General features: G+C 57.9%; 1 protein-coding gene across 1 annotated transcript; it reads right to left on the bottom strand.

Moving 5' to 3' along the window:
• Positions 1-3,164: 3,164 nt before the first annotated feature.
• Positions 3,165-25,245, bottom strand: CNGA4 (cyclic nucleotide gated channel subunit alpha 4). Its single transcript, XM_065589448.1, has 5 exons — positions 24,986-25,245; positions 20,796-20,903; positions 8,290-8,396; positions 4,251-5,246; positions 3,165-3,858 (listed from the first exon to the last, which is right to left on the bottom strand). Exons 1-5 carry the CDS (start codon positions 25,243-25,245, stop codon positions 3,464-3,466), a joined length of 1,866 nt encoding a protein of 621 aa, XP_065445520.1. The 3' UTR covers positions 3,165-3,463.
• Between the last annotated feature and the right edge of the window lie 1,798 nt (positions 25,246-27,043).

Genomic DNA, 27,043 nt, shown 5'->3' with positions numbered 1-27,043 from the left:
GAGAGAGAAGGGCCCCAGGCCAGCTTCTCTGGGGGGCCAGATGCTCCGGATTCAAAGTTCTCCGTTTACAGGGTTGGCGCGGGGCTGTCCCTGCGGAGCGAGTGCCTTGTTCCCCTGGAGGTGGATGGGAAGAAAGTTTATGGATACTGGGACACGGGCGCAGAGGTGACACTGGCCCGGCCCGAGGTGGTGGCCCCAGATCGGGTGGTGCCCAACACCTTCCTGACCCTGACCGGGGTGGGCGGGACCCCATTCAAGGTTCCCGTAGCGAGGGTACACCTGAAATGGGGGGCCAAGGAGGGCCCCAAGGACGTGGGAGTGCACCACCATTTGCCCACTGAGGTGTTGATGGGGGGGGACCTAGAGGACTGGCCAAGCAGCCCCCAGACCGCCTTAGTTGTGACCCGCAGTCAGAGCCGGCGAGGGGCACTGCGCCCTGGCCTTGGGGGGGGTGCCTTGCCTGAGGCGCAGGACCCTAACCTGGTGGGGAGGGAACGCCCAGGGACACGGCGCAGGGAGGCTGCAGCTTCGGACCCAGCGGGCGAGAAAGAGCAGGTGGCCATCCCTGTCCCAGCTGCTGAGTTCCAGGCCGAGTTACAGAGAGATCCCTCCTTGCGGAAGATAAGGGACCTGGCCGACCTCAATGCGGTACAGACCATGGGACGAGGTGGCCGGAAAAGGTTCCTGTGGGAGAAGGGGTTCCTGTACCGAGAATGGGCTCCCCCAGGGAAAATGGAGTCAGGGGGGATCAGGAGGCAGCTGGTGGTACCCCAGAAGTATCGCCGCCAGCTGCTGTGCCGGGCCCATGACATTCCCCTCTCAGGGCACCAGGGAACCTGGCGTACCCAGCAGAGGCTGCTACGGAGCTTTTACTGGCCTGGGGTCTTTGTTACTGTCCGACAGTACTGCGGATCCTGTGACCCCTGTCAGAGGGGGAGGAAGGCCTGGGACAAGGGGAAAAGAGCTTTAGGACCCTTGCCCAGCATAAAGGATCCTTTCCAGAGGGTGGCCAAGGTTAAAAGGGCGGCTCTAAACCAAGAGAGCCCAAAGCACAGACCTCCAGACTGGAGCGCTGGGAGAAGACCACAGCCCAGTTGGAACCCCAGAGGTATGGGGGTGGGGAAAGGGCACAGGCCGCATAAACCTTCCCACATGCGAACTGCGAGTGCCATCAAGCACCCCCGACCTAAGGGGGGGCGTGGAACGGAAGGGGCCTGGTGTAATTCTCACCAAGGAACTGGAGGGATGCGGGGGCATCCATGGGAACGGGGGTAGGTTCGAACTTCCCCGGGTCACTGGCTAAAGTGACCCTGCTCAGTTCGGTCTCGAAGGGGGGAGAGATGTGACGAACTGGGACTGTTCTTGCTGGGGTGTGTGAATGCTGACAGGGGAGTGTGACTAGGATGGTCTGCATCGGGGGATGGGAGCCGGCCCAAGGGAACATACCTGAGCTTGTAACAGGAGAACCCAGGAGGGGGTTGGAGGTCAGATGACTCCGGGGCCCGGGAAACTGAACAAAGGCTGTGGGAGGGGTCGCTGAAGGCAGAGTGCTGGAAGCAGGCTGGAAGGAGGCTGGAGAGATGGCTGGGAGGCAGAGATGGCTCTGACCCCCCCCCCCCCCCCAAGGGGGTGGGCTGGCATGCCCTGGGACCCCAAGCTGGACCTAACTGAGGGGGGCCCTGTTGTCTGTGCCTGCAAGACCTGTCTTGGACTGTATTCCTGTCATCCAAATAAACCTTCTGCTTTACTGGCTGGCTGAGAGTCATGGTGAATCGCAGGAAGCCGGGGGTGCAGGGCCCTGAGTTCCCCCATACTCCGTGACAAACCCACACTCTCTCTCTTTTCTTTCTTAATAAATTTTAGGTTAGTTAATAAGCATTGGCTATAGCGTGTATTTTGGGTAAGATTTAAGTTATAATTGAACCTGGCTATGTGGCTGATCCTTTGGGGTTGGAAGAATCTTTTCTTTTATGTGATGAGATCAGATTTTCAGTAATCATCATCGTATCTGACAGGTGTGTCTGGACGGAGGCCTGAGGCTGGGCACGTTAAGGGAACTGCGTGGTTTGGACTCTGAGTAACCAGTGAGGTACTACAGAAGCTGTTCTGTGCTGGTTGGTAAATCTAAGTATTGGAAGATCCACCAGCGTTCGGGGTTTGTCTGCCCCGTTTTGTTTGCAGTTCAGCCTGATTGAGTGACCTCAGCTGGCTCCCATGGGCAGCACCGTCACAGCTGGTTACGAGACAGCTGAGCCGGACCCGTTTAACGACACACACGGGGTCTCCAGGGACGTTCTCTGGATCCGAGCTGCCAAAGCTCAGAACCTGCCTGGCTGGAGCCCCCTTCCCACTGGCTGCCTTATGGGGGTGGGGAGCGTGTACTCGAATCGGGGCTCCCCGTCATGGGCACGCAGGGCCTATGGGAGCCAACTGCACCCCTCCCCCGTGGGCCCCGAGCCAACTCCCCTCCCCCGTGGGCCCTGGGCTATCGCCCCTCCCCCATGGGCTGCGGGGCCTTTTCCTACAGAAGGAGCCTCACACAGTGATATTCGACCCCTGGATTTACTGCCAGGGACCAGACAGGTACATGCTGCGCATGCGCGGCCCTGCCCGCGGTGTGAGCGTCCGGGCGCGGGGACAGGACCACCCCCCCCCCGCGGTGTGAGCGTCCGGGCACGGGGACAGGACCACCCCCCTCCCCGCGGTGTGAGCATCCGGGCGTGGGGACGGGACCACCCCCCCCCCCCGGTGTGAGCGTCCGGGCACGGGGACGGGACCCCCCGGTGTGAGCGTCCGGGCGCGGGGACGGGACCCCCCGGTGTGAGCGTCCGGGCGCGGGGACGGGACCCCCCGGTGTGAGCGTCCGGGTGCAGGGACGGGACCACCCCCCCCCCCCCGCGGTGTGAGCGTCCAGGCGCGGGGACAGGACCACCCCCCCCCCCCCGTGGTGTGAGCGTCCGGGCACGGGGACGGGACCCCCCGGTGCGAGCGTCCGGGTGCAGGGACGGGACCCCTGCCCAGCCAGCCGGAGCCCTCACCCCCTCCCGTACCCCAACCCCCCTGGCCCAGCCCAGTGAAAGTGAGCGATGGAGGGAGGGGGATGGAGTAAGCAGGGGTGGGGGCTCAGGGAAGGGGGGCGCAAGGGTGTTTGGTTTTGTGCCATTAGAAAGCTGGCAGCCCGGTCAGAACCGGATCCCAGAACCGACCTTTCCCCCGGGGGGGTGGGGCTGCAAGGGAGCTGTGGGGCTGGGCTCAGCCCAGGGAGGGGTGTCCTGGGGACGAGAGGGGGCTGTTCCCTGGAGCAGGGGTCTCAAGCGCTTTCTCTCTGAGCCCCCCCGTGCCACAGCAACTGGGTTTTGGTGGCGTTGCGGGATCGCAAGCTGGGCTGCCCAGGGCTCCCCCACCTCAGCAGCCCAGCTCTGCACTGGGGGGCTGGCAGGGGCCAGGAGCTGGCCCTTGTCCCTCACTGCCTGGGCGCAGCCCCCTGGCCCTCCCCACTGGCGCCAGCCCAGCCCCGCGTCTCCCACTCCAGGTGCTCGATGCGCAGGGCTAGCTTGAAGGCGCTGGACTCCAGCTCGGCCAGCAGACGGGCGAACTTGGTCTGCAGGGCGTCCAGTGCGTCCTCCAGGGCCCCCGTGCGCCGCTCGGCCTCCTGCTGGCGCGCGGTCTCCTCCGCCTCGGCATTCACGTCCAGCTTGTCCATGCCCAGCAGGATCTCCCGGCCCTTGGCCTCCAGCGCGGCCTTGGCGCTGGGGAACTCGCCCAGCACCTCCCGCAGGTCCTCCTTGGAGAGGCAGAACAGGTCCGAGTAGCCGATGCTCCGGATGTTGGCCGTGCGCCGGTTCCCCGACTTGTTCCCTGGGGAGACAGGACCTGCTGGGACCAAGACCCCCCACTCACCCCAGGGGTGCAGCCAGGCAAGCCCCCAACATCCCGGCTGGGCCCGGCAGGGTCAGGAGTGAGGGACACTGGCAGAACTGGTTGGGCTGGAGGCAGGGCTGGGATAATGGGGGGCTGTGGGTCAGGGCACTGGCAGAGCTGGGGGGAAGCCCACCCTATGCTCCAGGAAGGGATAATGGGTGGAAGCAGGGGGCTGGAGGCAGAGCTGGGGGGAACAGGGGGTTGCAGGTTGGGGCAGGAGCAAGGGGTGGGAGCAGGGGGCTGTGGGACGGGTGGGGGGAGCAGGGCCTGCGGGGCGTGCGGGAGCAGTGGGCGGGGGCAGGGGGCGGGAGCCGGCAGCCGGGTGTTACCCTTGATGTTGATGATGCTGATTTCGCCGAAGTAGAGCCCCTCGCCCAGCACGGCGAAGCGTGTGCGCCCGTCGTCGCCCACCACGGCCAGCTGCCCCTCGCGGATGAAGTACATCTCCCGCCCGATGTCGCCCTTCCGGCACACGTACTCGCCCGGGCTGTAGACCTGGGGCCGCAGCTTGAGCACCAGCTCCTCCAGCAGGCCCCGCTCGCAGGTCTGGAAGAGCTGCACCTTGCGCAGTGTGGCCAGGTGCACGCTCACCGCCACCTCGGCCCGCAGCCGCTCGGGCAGGTGCTGCAGGACCTGCTGCTCGTTGGTCACCTTCTTGTTGAGTTGCAGGTGCTGGTGCCAGCGGGCCACGCGGGTCTCCAGGCGCCGGCCCACGCGCTGCAGCCGCAGGTAGCCCTTCAGCCGCTCGGCGTCGGGGTAGAAGGCGGCCTCGGCCTTGCTCATGCTGGAGATGACGGAGCTCATGCTGCCCATGATGGTGGCGAAGCCCATGACGGCCAGCAGGAAGCCGGCCACCATGAAGAGGAACTCCTCCTGGCGCTGGGGCGGGGGCGTGTCGCCCACGGTGGTGAGCACCAGCGTGGAGAAGTAGAAGCTGTAGAGGTACTGGCGCAGCGGGCGGGCGAAGCCGGGCCGGCTGTGGTTGGGGTACACCCAGGCGTCCGCCCCGTAGCCGATGGCGCCCGAGAGCGCGTAGTAGACGCAGGCGTTCCAGTGGATGGTGACGAAGACGTAGAGCATGAGCTTGGCGATGCGGAAGGCGTGGGGGTAGGCCGTGCGCGTCTCCCGCCGGTCGAAGGCCTCGAAGAGGCGCGGCGTGCGCAGGAACCGGTTGGCCCGCACGGCCGGCACGTGTAGCCCCAGCCGCAGGTACAGCAGGTCGGTGGGCAGCACCGAGGCCACGTCCCACGGCAGGTGTGCGGAGCGCAGGTAGCGCCGGGAGATCTGGGCCCGGTCCCGCACCAGGATGCCCTGCTCCAGGAACCCTGCGGAGGGAGGGCAGACGGGGCGGGGGGCTGAGCACAGGCCCCCACAGCTCTGTGCATGCGCCCCATGCAGGGCTCCAGGGGGGGACCCGGGGGTCGGTGTTTGCTAAGGGCTGGGGGTGCAGCTGGGGCAGAGCACAGCACGTCCCGGGGCTGGGGGCTCTCTGGGGGGCTAAGAGAAGCATCCCAAGCCCCCGGCACCAGCTCTGGCCTTGGCACTGGTTCCTCCCGGGCGTGGTGCGGCCCAGGGTGCCGGGCCTGCAGCCTCCTGCGTGCTGAGGGTGACAGTGTGGTCTGTGCAGACTACGAGTCCCAGCATGCACCGCTCTGTGCTCAGCCGGGGCATTGGGGTCTGGGTGTAGCGGTGCATGCTGGGAACTGCAGTCCCCATGGGAAAGAGAATAAGGTGATCGGCCCCGGTGCCGATTCCTGGGGGCCTGGGGACAAGCTGCCAGCACTTCCCCCCGCCCAGCCAGGCCGGGTCCCCGGGTTCCCCCTTCGGAGTCACTGCCCAGCCAGAGCCCCCAAATCCCCATGTGTGACGAAGTGGGGCAGGGGGGCTGGGTGCAGTGGGCTGCGGGGTGGCGGGCAGGGGCTTGGGGGCAGTGGGGTGGGGTGCGGCAGGTGGGTGGTTGGGGGGCTGGGCGTGTCGGGTGGGGGCAGGGGGTTGGAAGGTAGTGGGGCGGGGGTTGGGAGGCAGTGGGGCGGGGCGCGGTGGTCAGGGAGCTGGGGGGAAGTGGGGCGGGACGGGGCATGCTGGCTGGGGCCGCGGCACTCACCGGTGTGGAAGCGCAGCGGGCAGGGGGCTGAGGGGCAGTGGGGCGTGGCGCGGCGTGGCGTGGCACGGCACGTGGGGGACTGGGAGCAGTAGGGCGGGGCAGGCGGGGCTAGGCGACGTGGGGCGCGGCAGGCAGGGCTGCGGCACTCACCGGTGTGGAAGCGCGGTGGGCAGGGGGCTGAGGGGCAGGGGGCTGAGGGGCAGTAGGGCTGGGCGCGGTGGGCAGGGGGCTGAGGGGCAGGGGGCTGGCGGGCAGGGCCGCGGCACTCACCGGTGTGGAAGCGCGGTGGGCAGGGGGCTGAGGGGCAGGGGGCTGGCGGGCAGGGCCGCGGCACTCACCGGTGTGGAAGCGCGGTGGGCAGGGGGCTGAGGGGCAGGGGGCTGAGAGGCAGTAGGGCTGGGCGCGGTGGGCAGGGGGCTGAGGGGCAGGGGGCTGGCGGGCAGGGCTGCGGCACTCACCGGTGTGGAAGCGCGGCGGGCAGGGGGCTGAGGGGCAGGGGGCTGAGGGGCAGAGGGCTGAGGGGCAGTAGGGCTGGGCGCGGCGGGCAGGGGGCTGAGGGGCAGGGGGCTGGCGGGCAGGGCCGCGGCACTCACCGGTGTGGAAGCGCGGCGGGCAGGGGGCTGAGGGGCAGGGGGCTGAGGGGCAGTAGGGCTGGGCGCGGTGGGCAGGGGGCTGAGGGGCAGGGGGCTGGCGGGCAGGGCCGCGGCACTCACCGGTGTGGAAGCGCGGCGGGCAGGGGGCTGAGGGGCAGGGGGCTGGCGGGCAGGGCTGCGGTACTCACCGGTGTGGAAGCACGGCGGGTAGGGGGCTGAGGGGCAGGGGGCTGGCGGGCAGGGCCGCGGCACTCACCGGTGTGGAAGCGCGGTGGGCAGGGGGCTGAGGGGCAGGGGGCTGGCGGGCAGGGCCGCGGCACTCACCGGTGTGGAAGCGCGGCGGGCAGGGGCCTGAGGGGCAGTAGGGCTGGGCGCGGTGGGCAGGGGGCTGAGGGGCAGGGGGCTGGCGGGCAGGGCCGCGGCACTCACCGGTGTGGAAGCGCGGCGGGCAGGGGGCTGAGGGGCAGTAGGGCTGGGCGCGGTGGGCAGGGGGCTGAGGGGCAGGGGGCTGGCGGGCAGGGCCGCGGCACTCACCGGTGTGGAAGCGCGGTGGGCAGGGGGCTGAGGGGCAGGGGGCTGGCGGGCAGGGCTGCGGTACTCACCGGTGTGGAAGCACGGCGGGTAGGGGGCTGAGGGGCAGGGGGCTGGCGGGCAGGGCCGCGGCACTCACCGGTGTGGAAGCGCGGCGGGCAGGGGGCTGAGGGGCAGTAGGGCTGGGCGCGGCGGGCAGGGGGCTGAGGGGCAGGGGGCTGAGGGGCAGTAGGGCTGGGCGCGGCGGGCAGGGGGCTGAGGGGCAGGGGGCTGAGGGGCAGGGGGCTGGCGGGCAGGGCTGCGGTACTCACCGGTGTGGAAGCGCGGCGGGTAGGGGGCTGAGGGGCAGGGGGCTGGCGGGCAGGGCTGCGGTACTCACCGGTGTGGAAGCGCGGCGGGCAGGGGGCTGAGGGGCAGGGGGCTGAGGGGCAGGGGGCTGGCGGGCAGGGCCGCGGCACTCACCGGTGTGGAAGCGCGGCGGGTAGGGGGCTGAGGGGCAGGGGGCTGGCGGGCAGGGCTGCGGTACTCACCGGTGTGGAAGCGCGGCGGGCAGGGGGCTGCGGGGCAGGGGGCTGGCGGGCAGGGCCGCGGCACTCACCGGTGTGGAAGCGCGGCGGGCAGGGGGCTGAGGGGCAGGGGGCTGAGGGGCAGGGGGCTGGCGGGCAGGGCCGCGGCACTCACCGGTGTGGAAGCGCGGCGGGCAGGGGGCTGAGGGGCAGGGGGCTGAGGGGCAGGGGGCTGGCGGGCAGGGCCGCGGCACTCACCGGTGTGGAAGCGCGGCGGGCAGGGGGCTGAGGGGCAGGGGGCTGAGGGGCAGGGGGCTGGCGGGCAGGGCTGCGGTACTCACCGGTGTGGAAGCGCGGCGGGCAGGGGGCTGAGGGGCAGTAGGGCTGGGCGCGGCGGGCAGGGGGCTGAGGGGCAGGGGGCTGGCGGGCAGGGCCGCGGCACTCACCGGTGTGGAAGCGCGGCGGGCAGGGGGCTGAGGGGCAGTAGGGCTGGGCGCGGCGGGCAGGGGGCTGAGGGGCAGGGGGCTGGCGGGCAGGGCTGCGGTACTCACCGGTGTGGAAGCGCGGCGGGCAGGGGGCTGAGGGGCAGGGGGCTGAGGGGCAGGGGGCTGGCGGGCAGGGCTGCGGTACTCACCGGTGTGGAAGCGCACTGCGATGTCCAGCAGGTAGAGCAGGTCACTCAGGTAATCCAGGCTCAGCCACAGGGCCAGGTGCTGCTGCTGCACCGCGGGGAAGCAGGACCTGCGAAGGAACGAGCCAGTGCGTCACCCCGGTGCCCGGGACTGCAGCCCCTGCTGGGCACAGGCGCCTCCTTCCCCTCCTGGCGTGGACACCCCCCACCCTGCCCGGGGGCCATTTGGCTCGTGGGCTCAGCTGCAGCTGGGGCAGGCGCCTGTGACGATGCGGTTCTGGCGGGACCCAACTGAGAGTGCCAAATTGCTCAAACAGGGCACTTACAGCCCAAGGCTGGGGTTTCTCCACCTCTAAGGCACCAAACCAGCCAGACTAAGAGGGCTTCGGTCTCACCCCACTGGCTAACTGCAAGTCTCACAAGCAATCTCCTTAGACACTCCAGTTTCCCAGTATTACCACCAGTACCACTCGTTATGGGGACAAATGGTTATGAAAACCAATACCCCAGTAACAGAAAAAGGTTCTCCTGATCCCAAAGGACCAAGCCCCAGACCCAGGTCAATATACAAATCAGGTATTACCCACAAATCACGCTGTTGCCATCCTTTAGAATCTAAAATCTAAAGGTTTATTCATAAAAGGAAAAAGATCGAGATGAGAGTTAGAATTGGTTACATGGAATCAATGACATACAGTAATGGCAAAGTTCTTGGTTCAGGCTTGCAGCAGCGATAGAATAAACTGCAGGTTCAAATCAAGTCTCTGGAACATCCCCCGCTGGGATGGGTCATTCAGTCCTTTGTTCAGAGCTTCAGCTTGTAGCAAAGTTCCTCCAGAGGTAAGAAGCAGGATTGAAGACAAGATGGAGATGAGGCATCAGCCTTATATAGTCTTTTCCAGGTGTAAGAACACCTCTTTGTTCTTACTGTGGAAAATTACAGCAAAATGGAGTCTGGAGTCACATGGGCCAGTCCCTGCATACTTTGCCGAGGTACAAGGCGTATCTGCCTTCTCTCAATGGGTCCATTGTATAGCTGATGGTCCTAAATGGGCCATCAAGCAGGCTAGGCAGAGCTAATCCCAGCTTGTCTGGGATGTCACCCAGAAGCACAGCATAAGTTTGCCGTACAGACAGTATAGAGCCAATATTCATAACTTCAACTACAAAACTGATACACCCATATAGACAGCATGATCATAACCAGCAAACCATAACCTTGTCTTAGACACCCCATTTGACCCCCTTTATACAAGATTTGGGTGCCATTACAGGACCTTCGTTGCAACAGTGATCTATATGGTCCCAGTTTATGTCAATAACGTCACACCCCCAACGCAAAATGGATGCAGGAAGGGATGACACAAACATCTCTGACTGCATCATGGTGGTTAAGTCCATTAATGGCTATTAGCCAGGATGGGTAAGGAATGGTGACTCTAGCCTCTGTCTGTCAGAGGATGGAGATGGATGGCAGGAGAGAGATCACTTGATCATTGCCTGTTGGGTTCACTTCCTCTGGGGCACCTGGCATTGGCCACTGTCCGTAGACAGGATACTGGGCTAGATGGACCTTTGGTCTGACCCGGTACGGCCGTTCTTATGTTCTTAAGAGCTCCCCATCCTGGGTTCTGTCTCACTACAGCTAATATTGGGTTAGAAGCCGTACCACTGTATAACAGAAATGGTTTGTCAAAGTCATGTTCAACAACATGATCGAACCTCTTTGCAAACTCAAGGTACAACTTAGTTAGAACAATAGTGGATTGGATCTGCTCTTATGTCTCGTGATCTTGCCCAGAGCTAAAGAAAATAGCTACTTTATCCACACAAGCTCGGGCAAATGTTTGGAACCCAATTAACATCAAATAAATGCAGATATTAATGTTCTTCATAGTACAGGAATCTTGGCATTTAGCCATGAAAGCAATATGGCAGTGTGCCTCAGTCTTCCTTTTCATACAGCACATTAGGTCTGGAATGTCTTTTCCCCCCGTGAAAAGTTCCAGTATTGTTTACAGGCATTAACTGTGAAACCCCAGTGTAACAAGGCCTTTTAACGTAACGTGTGTTCTCATGTATTCCTTTTTACATGTTCAAGGGATTCTCCAAAAGTTTAGGCACATTGTACATTTTTACAGTTTGTGGCAATAGCAACACATTTGTTACAGGTTTCAGAGTAGCAGCCATGTTAGTCTGTATCCGTAAAAAGAACAGGAGTACTTGTGGCACCTTAGAGACTAACAAATTTATTAGAGCATAAGCTTTCGTGGACTACAGCCCACTTCTTCGGATGCATATAGAATGGAATATATATTGAGGAGATATATATATACACACATACAGAGAGCATAAATAGGTGGGAGTTGTCTTACCACCTCTGAGAGGCCAATTAATTAAGAGAAAAAAACTTTTGAAGTGATAATCAAGCTAGCCGAGTACAGACAGACAGTTAGACAGTTAGTTAGTACTAACTGTCTGTCTGTACTCGGCTAGCTTGATTATCACTTCAAAAGTTTTTTTCTCTTAATTAATTGGCCTCTCAGAGGTGGTAAGACAACTCCCACCTATTTATGCTCTCTGTATGTGTGTATATATATCTCCTCAATATATGTTCCATTCTATATGCATCCGAAGAAGTGGGCTGTAGTCCACGAAAGCTTATGCTCTAATAAATTTGTTAGTCTCTAAGGTGCCACAAGTCCTCCTGTTCTTCTATTTACAATCATGTTTGTCATGCCACACCTTTGGCTCAATACCATTGGAGTTTGGGCATTTTAGGGTTAACCTGTGGCTTCCCTTTGCAAAATTCAGTTTTCTCTTTCCTCCTTGTCCTGCAGAATCAAACCCTGATTTCTCTTGCTTAACAGAATTCACTGGCTGATGGGGTGGGCCCTCTGTGCTAACAGCTATTAGCAAGTCCTTCCTCTCCCAGCCAGGCAAGTAATTTGCACTACCCCAGACCGGAGCCCGTCCACCAGTTTTCATAAGACAGAGTCCAGCCTTGGAAATGATAGCAGTTACGAATATGAAAACTGGTGGACGGGCTCTGGTCTACTACACAAATCTAAAGAGTCTGAGGGTGAGAGTTTGCTTGCTCTCCCCCGCATCCTCAAGCATTCGGTCATAAAACTGCTCTGCTCTGACACATCAGTAACCAAATCAGTCCTCAGACCCTGAAGCACAAACTGCTCATTTAAAGAATCAGAAAGGAGACATTCCTGTTCCAACACCATTGTCTCCCCAACAAGTTGGCCCCACACAGCCACTTGGTTATAGGGCTGCCTCAATTCCTTAACAACTTTTACTTCCTCTGAGACCTTCTCATAGCTACCCACACTGGATCTTTTACAAGGAAAGTCAGTGGATCCATTCACAACAGACAATTTTTGGCTGCTAGGAACTGAAACTTCCTTGATTAAATCACTCTCACACCCTTCAGTTGCAGGGAACTGCTTGCACCGAGTACCATGAGGATTCCTTTCTCCAGGAGCTTTTCTAAGCAGCAATTCACCCCTCACAGAAATTCTGCCCTTACCCCCTTCACCTAGGGCTTGCTCTAAAGGAACACTTTCCTGAGCAACAACAGACTCTGTCTGGGTCTTACTTGCATTCAGGATCACCTTTGGCCCATCAGGCAGATTTCTACACAATCCCCTTTCAGGTAAACCAATAGACTTCCTAGATAAAAGGTTAGAAATACTTCCCTTCTCTTTGCCACACACAAGCTTAGGAATTTTTTCCTTTTTGCTACAAGTTGTTAAACTGTCCGTAGGTACCACAACCAAATTACCTTTCTGCTCTCCTTGTGCCCTGGCTAGGGTATCACCCTGATCAGACAGAGTTGCTACACCCTTCTCCAACCACACATGAGCAACAGGCAAAATACAAGCACCAGAATTGTCTGGTCTCTGGGATTTTGCTAAGACACTAACTGGATGCAACCTATGCATCCGCTATGCGACCTATGCGACCGCTATGCCTACCTTCATGCCTCCAGCTTCCACCCCAGTCACACCACACGATCCATCATCTACAGCCAAGCACTGAGGTACAATCGCATCTGCTCCAACCCCTCAGACAGAGACCAACACCTACAAGATCTTCACCAAGCATTCTCAAAACTACGATACCCACACAAGGAAATAAAGAAACAAATCAACAGAGCCAGACGTGTACCCAGAAACCTTCTGCTACAAGACAGGCCCAAGAAAGAAACCAACAGAACTCCACTGGCCATCACCTACAGTCCTCAGCTTAAACCTCTCCAACGCATCATCAGTGATGTACAACCCATCCTGGACAATGATCCCTCACTTTCACAGACCTTGGGAGGCAGGCCAGTCCTCGCCCACAGACAACCTGCCAACCTTAAGCATATTCTCACCAGCAACCACGCACCGCACCATAGTAACTCTAACTCAGGAACCAACCCATGCAACAAACCTCTATGCCAACTCTGCCCACATATCTACACCAGCAACACCATCACAGGACCTAACCAGATCAGCTACAACATCACCGGCTCATTCACCTGCACGTCCACCAATGTTATATATGCTATTATGTGCCAGCAATGCCCCTCTGCTATGTACATTGGCCAAACTGGACAGTCACTACGCAAGAGGATAAATGGACACAAGTCAGATATCAGGAATAGCAATATACAAAAACCTGTAGGAGAACACTTCAACCTCCCTGGCCACACAATAGCAGATGTTAAGGTAGCCATCTTACAGCAAAAAAACTTCAGGACCAGACTCCAAAGAGAAACTGCTGAGCTCCAGTTCATTTGCAAATTTGACACCATCAGATCAGGATTAAACAAAGACTGTGAATGGCTATCCAACTACAGAAGCAGTTTCTCCTCCCTTGGTGTTCACACCTCAACTGCTAGCAGAGCACCTCACCCTCCCTGATTGAACTAACCTCGTTATCTCCACACTGAGTTATACCTGCCTCTGGAGATTTCCATTACTTGCATCTGAAGAAGTGAGGTTCTTACCCACGAAAGCTTATGCTCCCAATACTTCTGTTAGTCTCAAAGGTGCCACAGGACCCTCTGTTGCTGGATCAACCTAGTTACAGTGCCATTCTTCCCAGCAGACACAAACTTAGGACTCAGGTTTCAGAGTAGCAGCCGTGTTAGTCTGTATCCGTAAAAAGAACAGGAGTACTTGTGGCACCTTAGAGACTAACAAATTTAGGACCATTCCCTTCCTGGGCTTTAGTTGAATCCAGAACCAACTCTGAGACAACTGAATTACTCTCAACCATCACAGGCCGAAAGGCACCTTCTGTCTGCTCCACAGACAAAAAAGAGTTGGAGACGCATTTTCCTTTACTAGACATACAGCTTGGGATTTCATTTCCCTTGTCCCAGCACCCCGGGCTGTTCACAGACAACTGCTTGGAGACCAAGGTAGCTTCCTCCATAGGCAAGTCAATACCCCTGACAGACACAGGCACATTTCCTTCACTGTCACTATTCTTCGCACAGGAAACAGATAAGGTATAGGGACACTCATCTTCCACTCTCCTTGCCTTCCCAAACTGCTGACTAGATAAAGCCATCAGCTCACAAGACTGCCTAGGCTCATCCAAAATCTCCTTGTTCTCCTCTCCCTTCGCTTGATCTAATTCCAGATTTACTTCGGAGACATTAGATAGACATTCAGAAACTTCATTCACAGCCAAACAGCTACTTTCCCAAGACAAACTTTTGGAGAAACCCTCCATAGGCACAACCTTAGGATCAATCCTCTCTTGTGCCTGGTTTGTGTTAACTTGACTGACCATAGCTTTAATATCATTTCCAATCATAATATCCTTAGGGATTGTGTCTTTTATTCCCACAACCATGGTGCCCTCCAATCCCTTCCATTTCAGGTGGATTTTAGCCAAAGGCACCCTGACAAAATACTTAGATAAGGCTACAACAGTTACATCTTCACCTGGCAAATAATCTTCCTCCCTGACAAGACTTGCTTTAACCAGAATAATATCTGCTGCGGTGTCCCTCCATGCCATACACCTCACTCCATTCACTTCTGCACTGCTAATAAACTCTGCGTTATTTTTTCCATATTTAGTTGTAATATGAGTTTTAAGGTCAAATTCTTCAAAGACCACAGAAACAGCATTTGCACACAGGGCACCAATGCTGGGCTCTGTGTGGCTTGCCTGTGAGTTTACAACAACAGGGTTAGCGTTGGCCATGGCATTTGGGGTTGTTGTTTTTGGGCTGCCCTTTAGTGTCGGGCAGTCTGGTCTCATGGGGCCCAGCATACCACAGTGATAGTATGTAACCTGTTCCGTCCTGGGATGTGAGTTCCTACCCTCCGGGCGCCCTTGAACTCCTTTAGAAGAGTCAGGTTTACTTTTAAATCCTTCCCTCCTCTTGAACTGGGGAGAATGGTGATTAGTTTTCCCCCCTAGGGTTTATACCCTCTCGAGTCCTGTTTTGGGTATGGGCATCCGCAATCTCTGCTGCCCGTAGGACTGACTCAGGGTCCCTGTCACACACAGCTGCTCTCACATTGTCAGGCACAATGTGTAAGAACTGTTCCAAAGTTATTAAATCCAGCAGTTTTTCAAAACTCCCATGCGCCTTGGCTCCCATAACCCACTTTTTAACAAAACCCATCAGCTTATGAGCACATTCTACAAAAGTACAATCCTTAGACATTTTAAACTCTCTAAACATAACCCTGTAAAATTTGGGAGTAACCTTGAACCGCCTTAACACAGAATCTAAGGCTTCTTGTTCCCCCAATTCATTAAATACTTCCCTGGCATTTCCAGTCAGTCTGGTCATCAGGACAGGCATTCGCTGACCCTCGGGGATCTGGTACAGATTGCAGAGGCGTTCAAAGGTAGACAAAAACTCCTCTATATCCTCAGTATCATTGTAAATGGGACACATCCTTTCCCAGTTTTTCTCATGGCGGGGGGGAAGTGGAGTACCAGGTGGGGACGACTTTCTCCGCTCTTCCATTACTTGGAGCTGAAGTCTGGCTGTCTCCTGTTCAGCAGCGAGCAGCTCTAGACGCCCCTTACGAGCTCTCTCTTCTCTCTCATCTGCCTCCTTCTTTCTTTGATCGGCTTCTTTCTCTCTCTCAGCAGCCTCTTTCTCTCTCTCTTTCTAACTCTGCTATTTTTTGCTTCTCCAGCAATCGAAGATCTGCTAGCTTCTGTTCATGCTCAAATTGCAGTTTACTTGTTGCCTTTTGCATCCTAATTTTTTCTGCATCTTCTGTAGCCTCAGGTAAGGGCTGTGCTCTTGCCCCCTGATCACTGGCTATTAGCAGATTTCTCAGTTCTTGATTTGTAGCTTTCTTTCTAAAGCATATCCTCTTTTCTGAACACAATTTTTCCAGGGCTTTTTTGCCAAGTCCCTCATATGCCCTTTGCTCAGCCATTGCAGCAGCTCTTTAACCAACAAAACTCTCAATCCCAAAATTCAGATTTGGATAGCGTGGGGTTCTGACCCAAAGCTTAATTGACCTGGTTCTGTGGATCCAAGCACGACTACGCCACTGTGACGATGCGGTTCTGGCGGAACCCAACTGAGAGTGCCAACTCAGGACAAATTGCTCAAACAGGGCAGTTACAGCCCAAGGCTGGGGGTTTTTCCACCTCTAAGGCAAACCAAACCAGCCAGAATAGGAGGATTTCGGTCTCACCCCACTGGCTAACCGCAAGTCTCACAAGCAATCTCCTTAGACACTCCAGTTTCTCAGTATCACCACCAGTGCCACTTGTTATGAAAACCAATGCCCCAATAAAAGAAAAAAGGTTCTCCTGATCCCAAAGGACCAAGCACCAGACCCAGGTCAACATAGAAATCAGATCTTACCCACAAATCACGCTGTTGCCAATCCTTTAGAGTCTAAAATCTAAAGGTTTATTTATAAAAGATAGCGATGAGAGTTAGAATTGGTTAAATGGAATCAGTTACATACAGAAATGGCAAAGTTCTTGGTTCAGGCTTGTAGCAGTGATGAAATAAACTGCAGGTTCAAATCAAGTCTCTGGAACATCCCCAGCTGGGATGGGTCATTCAGTCCTTTGTTCAGAGCTTCAGTTTGTAGCAAAGTCCCTCCAGAGGTAAGAAGCAGGATTGAAGACAAAATGGAGATGAGGCATCAACCTTATATGGTCTTTTCCAGGTGTAAGAACACCTCTTTGTTCTTACTGTGGAAAATTACAGCAAAATGGAGCCTGGAGTCACATGGACCAATCCCTGCATACTTTGCTGAGTCTCAAGGCATATTTGCTTTCTCTCAATGGGTCCATTGTATAGCTGATGGTCCTTAATGGGCCATCAAGCAGGCTAGGCAGAGCTAATCTCAGCTTGTCTGGGATGTCACCCAGCAGCATAGCATAAGTTTGCCATACAGACAGTATAGAGCCAATATTCATAACTTCAACTATATCACTGATACATACATATAGACAGCATAATCATAACCAGTAAACCATAACCTTGTCTTAGACACCCCATTTGACCCCCTTTATACAAGATTTGGGTGCCACTACAGGACCTTGGTTGCAACAATGATCTATATGGTCCCAGTTTAAGTCAATAATGTCACAGCGTCCCAGAGAGGATGGATGCCCGGGCGTCTGGGCCGGCACTAGGGCTGGCAGAGCTGTGCCACCGATGCCCCTTGCTAGGCCCTGGTCCCACCTGCCCGCTGGGGATGGCAGCGCTGTCCTGCTGTGGGTGGGGGATGCGGGAGGCGCTCGGACCTGTGGGTCCAGGGCCAGAGACAGGTAAAGGCCCCATGACCCGGAGCGGCGGGGAACTGACACCCTGGGAGGCCCCTAGTGCATCCCCTCTGTCAGGGCCGGTGCAACCACTGGGCGAACTAGGCAGTGGCCTGGGGGGCAAGTGATTGGGGGCGCCTGGGCCGTCGTCAGGCAGAGGCAGCTAAGTAGGGCACCCCACTGGTTCCCTGTCCCTCTTCTGACAGGCGCCGAGGCTTCCTGGGCAGGGGATCTAGTAGTTAAAAGAGAAACAGTCTCCAGCTGGCCAGGCCTGTTAGCTCAACCCTGAAACTGTTCAAGAGCCATTCAAGGGGGAATGAAGACATTTAACAGGCATTTGCCAACCCCCAGGTATAGACTGTCAGTTTCTGAATGGACTGACAGAAACAGTTGTTCATGACTGTAATACTCAGAACATGTCAGTCTACAGGACCTTAGTCACACTCCCAGGAGCCGCAGAGCCGAAGCGCGGCAAAGGGGGGGGGTTGGGGGGGCACATGGGGGCCTCTGCCCGCATGCATCTGCTGCAGGAGCCCCCAGAAGGCAGCTCCTCCCTGCCAAGCTGCTGCAGCGGGCCAAGCCCGGTGAAGCCAGTGAATGGACTCGGGGCGGGGGCCACCGGGGTGGGGTGGGGAGGGGAGGGCTCGCAGGGGGGCTGTTCACCCTCCAGGGGAGTTCAGGGGGCGGGGAGGAGGGAATCTGGTCTGGGGAGCAGCCCCTGGGCACGGCTGGCCCCTGGGGTCTATAAAGGCTCGTTGGGATTTGCCCCTCAATGAACCCATGTTACGGGGGGGGGGGGGGGGGGGGAGCGCAAGGTGGAAGTTTTGCCTAGGGCGTAAAATATCCTTGCACCGGACCTGCCGTCAGCCAGCCCATCCCCCTGAACTCGGCTGGGCCAGTAACAACCCCCTCTCGGCCCACAGCCGCCCACCCATGTGACGTTATTGACATAAACTGGGACCGTATAGATCATTGTTGCAACCAAGATCCTGTAGTGGCACCCAAATCTTGTATAAAGGGGGTCAAATGGGGTGTCTAGGACAAGGTTATGGGTTACTGGTTATGATTATGCTGTCTATATGTGTGTATCAGTTTTGTAGTCGAAGTTATGAATATTGGCTCTATACTGTCTGTATGGCAAACTTATGCTATGCTTCTGGGTGACATCCCAGACAAGCTGAGATTAGCTCTGCCTAGCCTGCTTGATGGCCCATTAAGGACCATCAGCTATACAACTGACCCATTGAGAGAAGGCAGATACACCTTGTAAGTCAGCAAAGTATGCAGGGACTGGCCCATGTGACTCCAGACTCCATTTTGCTGTAATTTTCCACAGTAAGAACAAAGAGGTGTTCTTACACCTGGAAAAGACTATATAAGGCGGATGCCTCATCTCCATCTTGTCTTCAATCCTGCTTCTTACCTCTGGAGGAACTTTGCTACAAGCTGAAGCTTTGAACAAAGGACTGAGGACCCATCCCAGCGGGGGATGTATTCCAGAGACTTGATTTGAACCTGCAGTTTGTTCCATCGCTGCTGCAAGCCTGAACCAAGAACGTTGCCATTACTGTATGTAATTGATTCCATTTAACCAATTCTAACTCTCATCTCTATCTTTTTCCTTTTACGAATAAACCTTTAGATTTTAGACTCTAAGGGATTGGCAACAGCGTGATTTGTGGGTAAGATCTGACTTATATATTGACCTGGGTCTGGGGCTTGGTCCTTTGGGATCAGGAGAACCTTTTTTCTTTTACTGGGGTATTGGTTTTCATAACGGTTTGTCCCCGTAACAAGTGGCACTGGTGGTGATACTGGGAAACTGGAGTGTCTAAGGAGATTGCTTGTGAGACTTGCGGTTAGCCAGTGGGGTGAGACCGAAGTCCTCTTAGTCTGGCTGGTTTGGTGCCTTAGAGGTGGAAAAAACCCCAGCCTTGGGCTGTAACTGCCCTATTTTAGCAATTTGTCCTGAGTTGGCACTCTCAGTTGGGCTCCGCCAGAACCGCATTGTCACAGCCCAGCCCTGGGATGCAGCCACCTCTGGGGTGGAGCTCAGCAGCCGGTAGCCGCGCACTGGAAGAGGACAGGAAGGAGGACGCTGGGGTGAGGGAGCAGCAGCAGCCAGGACTCTGGGTACTTGGCAGCCTCAGCACCAGGGGGCGATGCTGAGCTGCCTCCCGGGGCACGTGGGCTGGAGAGGGACAGTGGATCTGGGGCGTCCCCATCAGTGCTGATCCCCTGGGCTGAACCCGCAGTGGTGCCCCCGCTGCCCCCCCCAGCCCTGCCCCCACTGCCCCCAGCCTGTGCCCCAGTCACCCCCCCAGCCCTGCCCCCACTGCCCCCAGCCCCCAGCCCATGCCCCCACCTCCCCCAGCCTGTGCCCCCGCTGCCCCCCACAGCCCTGCCCCCACTGCCCCCAGCCCTGCCCCCGACGCCCCAAGCCTGTGCCCCCGCTGCCCCCCACAGCCCTGCTTCCACTGCCCCCAGCCCTGCCCCCGATGCCCCCCAGTCCTGCCCCCCCTCGCCCAGCCTGTGCACCAGTCGCCCCCACAGCCCTGCCCCCACTGCCCCCAGTCCTGCCCCCGCCGAACCTAAAGCCCAGCTCCCACCTCCCCCAGCCTGTGCCCCAGTCGCCCCTCGCAGCCCTGCTCCCACTACCGCCAGCCCTGCCCCCGACGCCCCCCAGTCCTGCCCCCCCTCGCCCAGCCTGTGCACCAGTCGCCCCCACAGCCCTGCCCCCACTGCCCCCAGTCCTGCCCCCACTTCCCCCAGCCTGTGCCCCAGTCACCCCCTGCAGCCCTGCCCCCACTTCCCCCAGCCCTGCCCCTGACACCCCCCAGCCTGTGCCCCAGTCACCCCCTGCAGCCCTTCCCCCACTGCCCCCAGTCCTGCCCCCGACACCCCCCAGCCTGTGCCCCAGTCACCCCCCACAGCCCTGCCTCCACTGCCCCCAGTCCTGCCCCCACTTCCCCCAGCCTGTGCCCCAGTCTCCCCCCACAGCCCTGCCCCCACTGCCCCCAGCCCTGCCCCCGACACCCCCCAGCCTGTGCCCCAGTCACCCCCCACAGCCCTGCCCCCGACGCCCCCCAGTCCTGCCCCCACTTCCCCAGCCTGTGCCCCCACTGCCCCCAGCCCTGCCCCCGACACACCCCAGCCTGTGCCCCAGTCACCCCCTACAGCCCTGCCCCCGACGCCCCCCAGTCCTGCCCCCCCTCGCCCAGCCTGTGCACCAGTCGCCCCCACAGCCCTGCCCCCACTGCCCCCAGTCCTGCCCCCACTTCCCCCAGCCTGTGCCCCAGTCACCCCCCACAGCCCTGCCCCACTGCCCCCAGCCCTGCCCCTGACACCCCCCAGCCTGTGCCCGTTACCCCCTGCAGCCCTTCCCCCACTGCCCCCAGTCCTGCCCCCACTGCCCCCAGCCTGTGCCCCAGTCACCCCCTGCAGCCCTGCCCCCACTGCCCCCAGCCCTGCCCCTGACACCCCCCAGCCTGTGCCCCAGTCACCCCCCACAGCCCTGCCCCCACTGCCCCCAGTCCTGCCCCCACTTCCCCCAGCCTGTGCCCCCACTGCCCCCCACAGCCCTGCCCCCACTGCCCCCAGCCCTGCCCCCGACGCCCCCCAGCCTGTGCCCCAGTCACCCCCCACAGCCCTGCCCCCGACGCCCCCCAGCCTGTGCCCCAGTCTCCCCCCACAGCCCTGCCCCCGACGCCCCCCAGTCCTGCCCCCACCGCACCCACCTGCAGATCAGGATGACCCAGTTGTACAGGACGGGAAGCACCATGATGCTGAGCCACCAATAGTGCACGTCCCCGGAGGGGTCCAGGACCCAGGTCCTTGGGGCACGGCTGCTGGGAGAGACACGGGGGTTAGCGCCCAGCACCGACTCTGAGCTCCCCGGGCTCTGGGGCGTCTACCTGCCGGCTGGCACCAGGGGCAGGGGAGGGCAGCAATGGCTCCGTCGCACAGACCCCCCCGGCTCTGACCCCACCCCACCCGCGACACAGGGCCCAGAGGGAAGCCCCCAGGCCCCGGATAGCCTCTCCCCAGCGTCCCTTGGGGCCAATTCCCCTCCCCTCCCCTGCACCCCCTGGGACCTGTCCTGGGACTGACACTGTCCGGGCCTCGCTCAGCACGTGGGGCACCAGGGAGCTCTGCCCCACCCCACCCCACTCACCCCTCTGCAGGCCCCACCCCCGTGCTGGACTGTGCTGTGGTGATCAGCCCCCGCTTGCCCGCCTGCGGCGGGCGGCTCATTCTGGCGCTGGGCTGGGTGAGGTGCCAGGCCTGTCCCTGCGAGCCTGGCCCAGAGCAGCGGCTCCTCCGGCAGCTCACACTGGATCTTAGCAACCGAGCCGGGGCCCCACGGGGCCCCACGCACCTGAGCCCGGAGCCTGTGACTCTAAAGGCTGCAATGAGGCCAGGTGCCAGGCTGTAATGGCAGCCCCGGGGAGCAGGCAGGTTAGAACCACGGGGGGGAGGGATAGCTCAGTGGTTTGAGCATTGGCCTGCTAAACCCAGGGTTGTGAGTTCAATCCTTGAGGGGGCCACTTAGGGATCTGGGGCAAAATCAGTACTTGGTCCTGCTAGTGAAGGCAGGGGGCTGGACTCCATGACCTTTCAAGGTCCCTTCCAGTTCTAGGAGATGGGATATCTCCATTTAAAAAACAAAACAAAAAAAAAAGGGCCCCTGAGGGCGGCATGCCAGGCTGGCGGGAGGACCTCGCCTGCTCCCCCCGCAGCTAACAGGGCTGATGCTGCCGGGCTGGCTTTCTGAGACAGGGCCTCACTGTGACCACCTGGGAATTTTCTGCCATGCGTGCCTCAGTTTTCCCACTGTACCTGGCATTGCTGCCCCGTGGGGGCAAAGGGGTTAAACGGCTGCTTGTGGGGCAGGACTTTGGTGTCCCTGCCTTGGTGCTAAGGCCTGGCTGAGACCGACCCAGCTTGGGAGGGTCTGTGGAGCCAGTGGGACCACCCTGTCACGGAGTGTGGGGGAGTCAGGGCCCTGCACCCCCACTTCCTGCGATTCACCGTGACTCTCAGCCAGCCGGGAAAACAGAGGGTTTATTAGATGACAGGAACACAGTATAAAACAGAGCTCGTAGGTACAGAAACCGGACTCCTAAGTCAGGTCCATCTTGGGGGCAGGGAGGCCAGACCCCGGGTCTGGGCCTCCCTCTCTTTCCCCAGCCAGCTCCAAACTGAAACTCTCCAGCCTCTCCTCTGCCTTTGTCTCTGTCCCAGGCCAGGAGGTCACCTGATCTCTTTCAGTTGGCACCTTTGCAGGGGAGGGGCCCAGGCCATCAGTTGCCAGAAGACAGGGTGTGGGCCCTTCTCTGTGCAGACACCGTCACACTGGTCTCCTAGGGCTCTGCAACAATCACACCCTCTTATCCCACCACCTAGATACTTAAAACATGCATAGGGGAAACTGAGGCACCCACACAGTATTCAGAGAAAACACCAAGAATAGTCCCACTTCGTCACTCATGGGGGAAGGTTTATGCGGCCCGAGCCCTTTTGCCACCCCAATGCCCCTGGGGTTCAAACTGAGACCGGGTCTTCTCCCGGCACTCTGGTCCGGAGGGCTGTGATTCGGGCTCTCTTGGTGAAGAGTCCCCTTGCGACCTTGGCCACCCTCTGACCGGGTGTCTCTGTCACCTGCAGCTCGGCATCAGGCCCTTGCATGTGACGCCGCCACCTCGGAGGAGAGTGGTCAGTTTACACAGTAAAGCGCTGCCCAAATAGATACAGCTGCAGCTTTCTAAGGGCCTGCCCCATGGCCGGGCATTTCTTCTCTGAGGCCGCATAGTGCTGCTCTCGGGGCAGCAGCTTCTTGTGTTGTACTTAAAGTACTGCCCGGGGGATAAGGCAAAGCGCCACATTTATTGGTAATACATGTATCACTCCACACAGTATCACATGCACATGATCTATATTACACACACACTCTGTCTCATGGTTGTTAGCAACTAGTCGCTCCCCTTAACTGCACTGGCCAGGTGAGTTAGATGGGGGAGGGGTGGAGCCGGATCAACGCTCCATGTTGACAAGACTAGACCCAGGTCCTCCGCAAGACACCTCCCATTTATAGCAGCTTCCCTCCCATGCCAATCTGTACCAGCTTCAAAATCTGTGTCTGTGGCCTTGGTCCTTTGTGCTGCTTCCTTCTGGGGGTGTCCCACTGCTGTTCAGAGGGTGTTCCCAAAGGAAGGTGCTCGCGTCTAACCCCCGAGGCCGTCAGGATGTCTGCTCTTCTCTCCTGAGCCCACTGGACAAGTGCTCTTGTCCTTGGGCCTGGCTTCATTCACCCCGTGGTCATTCAACAGGGCAATTGATTAAAACGGGGAGATCTTGTTCTACTCCTAGCAAAAAGACATGTTTCTTCTACCTTAACTATCCGTAGGGGCGATAACATTATAGCAAAGGCAATGCAAAGTTTCTATATAAGGATTTGATACAAAGTTTCTATATCAAAGGACTTGATACAAAGTTGTATGAAAATAGAGGTTATATATGGAAAGACTTAATATAAGGTTATATGAAGAGGCATAATACAAAGTCATATGAAAATGATACACACTTATGCAAAGATGCTTAATACAGAGATTTATCTACACTTGCTTCGGTACCCGATGGGGTGTCTCCCCCCCCTTAGCATCAGCACCATGCCCAGCCCCGCATCTGAGGCGTCGGTGAACACTGCAAAAGGCTTGGCAAAGTCTGGGTTTACCAGATTTACCGGGCCCTGGATTAGAGCCTCCTTCAGTGCACAGAGAGCCCTCTGGCCCTGCTCAGTCCAGACCACCTCGTCTGGCTTACCCCTCTCACCTAGCTCAGGGATGGGGGCAGCTAGGGATCTAACGTGGGGTACAAACCTCTGGCAGCACCCCGCCATCCTGAGAAAGGCCTGGACTTGTTTCTTGGGCTGGGGAATGGGCCAATCTCTGATCATCTCCACCTTGGCCAGCTCTGGGCTCAGGCAGCCGCTCCCCACCCAATGACCCAGGTAAGATACTTCAGCCATCCCCACCTTGCACTTCTCGGCTTTTACCATCAGTCCAGCCTCCTTGAGGCAGCCCAGCCCCCTCTTCACCTGGGACACATGTCCCTCCCCGGTCTGGCTAAAGACACAGATGTCATCGATATACGCCACGGCAAAACTCTCCATCCCCTCAGCAGCTGATCCACCAGGCGCTGGAAGGTGGCCGGCGCTCCCTTGAGGCCGAAGGGCAGGGTCAGGAACTCATAGAGCCCCAGAGGGGTGACAAAGGCCGATTTCAGCCTGGCATCCGCATCCAGCGGCACTTGCCAATAGCCCTTTGTAAGATCCATGGTGTTAAGGTACCGAGCACCTCCCAGCTTGTCTAGGAGCTCGTCCGGCCTGGGCATGGGGTAAGCATCGGCTACAGTGATGGCATTGAGCTTCCGATAGTCCACACAGAACCGGATCGACCCGTCCTTTTTGGGGACCAGCACCACCGGCGAGGCCCAAGGGCTGGAAGACGGCTGGATTACCCCCAAAGCCAGCATGTCCCTGACCTCTCTTTCCAGGTCCTGAGCAGTTTTCCCTGTGACTCGGAAGGGGGAGCATTTTATAGGAGGACGTGATCCGGTCTCCACCCTGTGGACAGACAGATTAGTGCGTCCAGGCTGGTTGGAAAACAGCTGTTGGTACAGATGCAGCACCCCTCCGATCTCAGCTCGCTGGGCAGGGGTTAGCCGATCAGAGAGGGGAATTGTTTTCAGGGGAACCAGCTCTTGTTCCAGGGAATAGATTTACTAAAGGGTCATCTCCCAATGTCTACACACGGCCAACACCACATTCCCCCTGTCATAATACGGCTTCATCATATTCACATGGTACACCCGGTGGTGGTGTGCCCGGTTCGACAGCTCCACCACATAATTTACCTCATTTAGTTGCTTGACAACCTTGAAGGGCCCTTCCCAGGCGGCCTGGAGTTTGTTTTTCCTCACGGGGATGAGAACTATCACCTGATCCCCGGTGGCGAAGGCGCAGGCCTGCGCTGTGCGGTCATACCAGACCTTCTGCTTCCTCTGGGCTCTGGCCAGATTCTCCCTGGCCAGGCCCATGAGCTCGGCAAGTCTCTCCCAGAAGGTCAGGACATACTCCACCACCGACTCTCCGTCAGGAGTGGCCTTCCCCTCCCATTCGTCTCTCATCGGGTCTAGGGGCTGGGATGGTGCTGCCCGTGGGAGCCAGCTGAGATCACTCAATCAGGGTGAACTGCAAACCAAACGGGGCAGACAAACCCCAAAAGCTAGTGGATATTCCAATATTTAGATTTACCAACCAGCCCAAAACAGCTTCTGTAGTACCTCCCTGGTTACTCAGAGTCCAAACCACGCAGTTCCCTTAACGTGCCCAGCCTCAGGCCTCCGTCCAGACACACCTGTCAGATATGATGATAATTACTGAAAATCTTGTCTCATCATATAAAAGAAAAGGTTCTTCCAACCCCAAAGGATCAGCCACATACCCAGGTCCAATTATAACTTAGATCTTACCCAAAATACATGCTATAGCCAATTCTTATTAACTAAACTAAAATTTATTAAGAAAGAAAAGAGAGAGAGTGTTGGTTAAAAGATCAATATACAGACAGACTTGAATTCAATTCTTGAGGTTCGGATACATAGCAGAGGTGAGCTTGTAGTTGCCAAAAGTCCTTTTAGAAATAGTCCAGAGGTTATAGTCCAATGTCCATATTCAGGGTGGCTCCAGTCAGTGACTGGGGATCTCAGTCCTTGTGGCTTAAGGTTTCCCCCTCTTGAACCCCAAAGCAGATCTGAGCTGAAGCAGGATCGTGTCCCAGGGTTCTTATACATTTCCAGCAGCCTTTCGGCCTGAGAAAACATTAGGCTTAATTCTCCTTCCAAACATCCTGGCAATTAGCACAGGGTAATTTATCCATTAAACAGTTCAGATACAGGTTACCACAACCTTCAAAGAGACATATAGACAACAATACTATTTCACTCAAGTATCATCCTAAATGTTAATATTCCTTCTTCGATCTTTGAATTAAAGCTATAGCAATAGACAAGACTTGTTTGCTTACATCACAAGCCCTGAGCAAACACCTCCCCTTCTACCTCTAACAATGCCGGCTGCATTTCAAAGCTCTGTTCATTTACAGATCTTCTTAACCAGTCCTTAAGGTTCACCCATGGGTCAGGTCAGTCTGAGTTAATTAACTCTTTCCGGCCCTGTCATCTTTCAATGAGATATTTTATCATACTCATAACGTCACAGGGCCCCCTTACCCTCCAGCCATATAACAGTTCAAAAGGCAAAAACCCGGTAGACTCCTGGGGTACCTCCCTGTATGCGAACAGCAGGTGAGGTAAGTACTTGTCCCAGTCCTGCAGGTGCTGGTTCATAAAGGTTTTCAGCATCGTCTTTAGTGTCCCATTGAACCTCTCCACCAGCCCGTTGGATTGGGGGTGATACACTGAGGCCCAGGTGTGCCGGACCCCGCATTTCTCCCACAAGCACCGGAGTAGGGCCGACATGAAGTTGGACCCTTGGTCCGTCAAGACTTCCTTGGGGAACCCCACTTGGCTGAAAATGGTCAGCAGCGCATCCGCCACAGTGTCTGCTTCGATGGACGATAAGGGCACTGCCTCGGGGTAGCGGGTGGCGAAATCTACCACCACCAGGATGTATTTCTTCCCAGACCGGGTCGTCTTGCTGAGAGGTCCCACTATGTCCATGGCCACCTTCTGGAAAGGCTCCCCTATGACGGGAAAGGGTTTCAAAGCCGCTTCCCCCTTGTCCCGGCCCTTCCTCCCCCTCTGACAGGGGTCACAGGATCGGCAGTACTGTCGGACGTTGGTAAAGACCCCAGGCCAGTAAAAGCTCCGTAGCAGCCTCTGCTGGGTACGCCAGGTTCCCTGGTGCCCTGCGAGAGGGGGGTGTCATGGGCTCGGTAGAGCAGCTGGCGGCGATACTTCTGGG

The sequence above is a fragment of the Chrysemys picta genome, chromosome 1 (genome assembly GCF_011386835.1).
Source record: "Chrysemys picta bellii isolate R12L10 chromosome 1, ASM1138683v2, whole genome shotgun sequence".
NCBI classification, from domain to species: domain Eukaryota; kingdom Metazoa; phylum Chordata; order Testudines; family Emydidae; genus Chrysemys; species Chrysemys picta.
This window is presented reverse-complemented; position numbering and strand designations above follow the sequence as displayed.

What these genes read in the sequence shown, in the direction of transcription:
- CNGA4 (XM_065589448.1), bottom strand. Translation starts at nt 25,245, where the DNA reads ATGAGAGACGAATGGGAGGGGAAGGCCACTCCTGACGGAGAGTCGGTG. An exon ending in GGGCCCTTCAAGGTTGTCAA is followed by an intron (nt 20,904 to 24,985) that starts GCAACTAAATGA and finishes CTCTCCCAGCAG; the next exon opens with CCGTGCCCCAAGGACCTGGG. An exon ending in CAGCATCATCAACATCAAGG is followed by an intron (nt 3,859 to 4,250) that starts GTAACACCCGGC and finishes CTGTCTCCCCAG; the next exon opens with GGAACAAGTCGGGGAACCGG.